General features: G+C 43.6%; 1 protein-coding gene across 1 annotated transcript in view; it reads right to left on the reverse strand.

The window, feature by feature from the left end:
* The window catches only part of N6AMT2 (N-6 adenine-specific DNA methyltransferase 2 (putative)), a 17,528-nt gene that overhangs the window by 2,002 nt on the left and 10,627 nt on the right, over positions 1-4,899 (reverse strand). The window contains exon 3 of the mRNA XM_006894099.1: positions 2,146-2,426. Within this exon, the coding sequence (XP_006894161.1) occupies positions 2,146-2,426 (281 nt within the window). The remainder of the gene's footprint in view (positions 1-2,145; positions 2,427-4,899) is intronic.

Raw genomic sequence — 4,899 nt, forward strand, 5'->3', positions numbered from 1 at the left:
CCTTCAAAGCAGCCTGAACTACTTCTTTCATCACCATAGGCTCTTGCTCATATGTTGTTTCATGAAATTCTTCTGTGTCTTCTAATTCCTTTCGAAAAAAGAAATCTAGAAATAGATGTAAATTCCACAAAACAAGGAATTTAAGGAGGGTAAAAACAATTATTAACAGCTAATGTTTTCCAGTTATGTGCCAAGGAATGTTATTCCATTAAAATCCTGTCAACTGTGAAGACATTAGCACAGCCTTGTCCTCTCCTCTAGACCCTGGGGGGACACATCACTTGTCCAAAGCAGAGCTCTTGATTCTCCAAAGCAGAGCTCTTGATTCTCCCCGAAACCTGCATCTCCTCTGTGACACAGGACACACACCAGGAGTCCCCTCTCCCAGCAGTCCCAATTCTGTTAACTTAAATCCCCTCCCCATCCCTCCACCACACTCTACCCACCTGTCTCCCACCTCAGGGTGGCGGATGCACCTTTCCTTCAGCTGAGTGGTCGCTGCCTCTTCCTGAAGTCTCCACTAAACACCACCTCCTCTCTGAGACACCCCCTCTGCACCAGAGCTTCCACCTTGTTTGGATTCTTTCATTCCACTTACTAGCAGTAGGAATCCCTCGCCCTCGACTGCTTTGTTATACTGTTAGCCCACCCCCAAAACTAAAACGGCAGGCTCGGTCACATGAGAGCACTACGTAGGTCAGCTGGCACCAAAGGCAGATAAAAAGTAGTTGTGTGCTGTCGAGTCAGAACCAACTCACAGCTGACCCTCCAGTGTCAGAGGCAGGTAACAGCTTGGGAGGAGACTGCCTATCTTTCTCCTGTGGAGCAGCTGATGGATTTGAACCATGTTGGCAGCACAACTCCTTAACCACTAGGCCACCACTAACTCCCTATAGTTGAGCTGTTGTTGTGTACCATAGAGTCAGAACCGACCCATAGCTGAACCTCTGGCGGGTTTTCAGAGGCAGTTAATCTCAAGGGAGGAGACTGCCCATCCTTTTCCCAGATCAACTGGTGGATTTGAATTGCGTGGCTTTGGGATTGCAGCGCAGCTTCTGTCTCCTAGATCACCAGAGCTCATAGCTGAGTTAGTAAGTGCTGAAGAAATTCTATCTGTATGGCACAGAGTGGTGTTCTTGATGACAGCAGAGGCCCTGCACTCCTCGGACAGCTGCTCTCCTGGTCGCAACCTGTGGGTGGACTTTACCAGGGCTCTGAGAGGCCAGGGACTTAGGTACTGGGGTTACTGGAGACACCGTGGGCTGGCAAGAAGGAAAGCCAGTGATGAGTGCTTTGCTGTTAAAACTGAGACTCTTGGGCCAGTTTTTGGATACCCATCTTACAATGCTCTGATGGCTTAGTGGTAAGGAACTGTGCTATCAACACAAAGGTATGTGGTTCAAATCTACCAGGTGCTCTGGAGAAGAAAGATGGGCAATCTCCTGCAGTGCAATCTACTATCTCTGAAAACCTGCTGAAGGGTCAGCTATGGGTCAGTTCCAACTCGATGATACACAGTAACATCTTAAGAAAATTTATCAATCTTTGATTAAGAAAACTAGCTTTAGAACCTTAATCTAAAAAAAAAACCCACAAAAAAAACCCCACCTTAATCTAATTCCTAGCTTTATAACCACAGGCATTCACTTAACTCTCTAGATTCCAAATTTATCTTTCATCAAGTGCAGAGACTGGAGCAAATAATAAGTGACCATGGCTAACACATATCAGGCTGCTAACTGAGAGGTTGGCAGTTTGAATATGCCAGCCTCTCTGAGGGGAAAAAAGATGGGAAGTCTCCTTTTAGAAAGATTTATGGCCTGGGAAACTCAGTGGTGGGTTACCCTCAGCTGGAAACGACTCAATGGCAGTGGGGTTTGGTTTCTGGGTTTTTGCAGTAACACTACGGGTATGCTTGTGCCAAGCCCTGTATGACTTTCCAGCCATCACACAAGGCAGGCAGGAGTATTAACCCTGCTTACAGACAAGGCCAGTGGGACACAGAGGTGAAATCACATGCTTAATGTCACACAGTAAATGATGGAGTCAGGATTGGCTTCTTAAGATCTCATTCAGCTCCTGACCTTTAACCCTTGGCCTTCTTGAGACTGTCCCTGCCCTTGTGAAAGGTGGGCTGTCACCCACCTGTGCACAGCAGGATCTTGTTCTGAGTCAGGTGCTTGACGGTTTCTGATGTTTTCCTGAGACACTCCTCAGAAAGGTAGGGAGGATCCGCTATTACTATGTCAAAGCTGTGTGCCACGATTTTCTTGGGTAGATCCAATGGGTTATTGTAATCATAGAAGATAAACTCCTCTCCATATACGGCGAATCTTCTGTCATACTCAAAGAGGTATGTGGAGATGTCTCCTCTGTGCAGCTCCCTCAGCTTCTGGTAGACGCTTGGGGCACTCACACAGGCGATCCTGAAACAGAACCGCACACACAAAGGTTCACAGCAGGAATGGAGTCAACAATGCTGGCTTCACATCTACACTGTTACTCTTTAAAGGAAAAAACCTAGTGGAAACAACTAATAATAAATTTCAAGGAGAAGCTCTGTACTTCCTCACTTGTAAAGAATTTGGTCTTTCTAAGGAAACTGGCAGCTCTGCTCTGAGGTGTGGACGTGTAAATGAGCTTTTATAGGAAGTAAGGTAAAGATTACACTGTGACAGAGGTTTGCTGGATACATGAAGTATTTTCATGTTAGTCCCTTAATACTGATTTCAAATACTTTTATTTCATAAAAAGAAAAAATACTTTTATTTCTAAACTAAATATTGTGAAGTTATTTTCGAGCATTAACAATCTGAAGTGCAAAAAAAAAAAAACCAAAAAACAATCTGAAATGCAAAACCTTAAGTGTTTTTTGTTTCAGTTTTTTTGTTTGCTTTTTTTTTTAAAAAAAAAAGAAGACATTAGAATTAGCTCTCACTATACTGATGGCGCCTCACAGGACATGTGGATTAAATGAGGCGGCATTGGAGCTCGGGTGGCCTAGTGGCAAGGAGCTGCAACTACAATCTCAGAGGCACACGGTTCAAATCCACGAAATGCTCTGCCGGGGAAGGAGGGACAACCTCCTCCTGTACCAGTCAGATCTGATTTGACGGTACACAGACACAAAAAATAATAAAATAAACATTTAAAAAAAAAATGAGGCGGCATTGTGTAAAGTATGAAAACGTTAAAGGAATATGAACACCAGAAACTTTAGCAACAAAAAGGCAACAAACCAAACGCACTGCCACTAAGGGGATTCTGACTCGGGCCGACCGACCCTCTCCTGAGTTCTTGAGGCTGTAAATTTTAGCCAGAGGAAACCAATCTTTCATCTAAGGAGTGAAGGGTAGGCTTGACCTGCTGACCTTTCTGCCTTAGCCCAAAACTAAACCTACTGCATCACGAGGACTCTTTGGGGTACAGTCACTACTCAATAAATGTTGCCTACTACTATTCAACAGCTCTGGTGTCTGAGTACTAAGGAGCTGTGCTGCAAAAAAAAAAAGGCACCAAGTCCAAACCCACCAGCTGCTCCTTGGAAGAAAGATAGGGGCTCTCTCCTGTGCAATTTATTGCCTCTGAACACCCAGTGGAAGGCCAGCTATGCATTGACGTTATACACCAACACCAATGTTAACACTGCTATTCAACAGCAAATAAAAGAAATACAAATGACAGCCTATCAGAGAAACAAAACTATTGTCTCATTTTACTGGTTGAGGCACAGGTCTCTAAGAGACAAGAGGATGAGTGAGCAGCTGAAGAAACAGCATTCAGAAAGCAGAAAAGTAAATGGATGGTGGAAAGCAACTGAGTTTGGGCTTTTGTTTGGGGTTTGGTTTGGTTTTTTTTTTGTTTGTTTGATTGCTATTCATCTTTAAAATTATTACTCAGCTCCTCAAAATGTTGAAGCTACTTTTCACAAAAAAATGAAAAGTTGCTTCCAAGGTTCTGATATTGATGGATAAAAGAAAAGTACATGTAAAAGCAATGCCATTAATAACAGCCTAAGACTTACATTTAAAGACAGCAGAGTGAACACATTCATTTAGATCTGCTTCCTCGTGAAAGCGTGCCAAACAAAACAAGGTGAAGTGTTGTTTCACTTTACTGTTTAGACTTAGATCTCTCTGAGACAACAGGATGAGCCATATAGGAAGCTGAAAAGCAAATGGAGGGGTGGAAAGTGACACAGCAGACCCAGGAGAGTCAGGAAAGCTGAGAAGCAGCCTGGTTTATGTCACAGCATTCTGAACGCCCAGGAAGAGGAGGACAAGGTGAGACTACAAACAGAATTAGCTGAAGTCAGCCTATTGTTAAGAAACAGTTGCCAGGATTCTCTTGCTTACCCTAAGCCTCCAGGTATCTGTTCATGTCTCTCCCTGACTATGGCAGAAAATGAGAGGAATGGATTCTGGTTGGGGAAGACAGGGACAGGGGACAAAGAGTCACTGTGTATACATTAGGATGTGGAGACCTTAGCCTTCTTTCAGCAGTGTGCTCTCCAGAGGGCATCAGGTGCATAAAGTCCAGGCAGGAAGGAGAAGAACCTTCCCTGGTATTCTGACTAAGCCCACAAGAAATGATCTCAGTGTTCCTATGAAGTACCAAATCAACCAAAAGGAGGGTCCAAAGTAAATATGGTCAAAGCTTTCCAGATTTTGAGTGCCTACCCTTAAATGGCCTTATTTTTGCTATTTCCTTCAAAGCAGCTTGAACTTCTTCCTTCATTACCATAGGCTCTTGCTCATAAGTTATTTCATTAAATTCTTCTGTATCTGCCAATTCCTTTCTATATAATGACTCAGTATTTTCCTTCCATCTTCTTTTAATACTTCCTGGATCATTTAATATTCTGCCCAAAGCATCCTTGATTACAGCAACTCTAGGTTT

The sequence above is a fragment of the Elephantulus edwardii genome, unplaced genomic scaffold, assembly GCF_000299155.1.
Source record: "Elephantulus edwardii isolate Elephantulus edwardi_28Jun2011 unplaced genomic scaffold, EleEdw1.0 scaffold00135, whole genome shotgun sequence".
NCBI classification, from domain to species: Eukaryota; Metazoa; Chordata; class Mammalia; order Macroscelidea; family Macroscelididae; genus Elephantulus; species Elephantulus edwardii.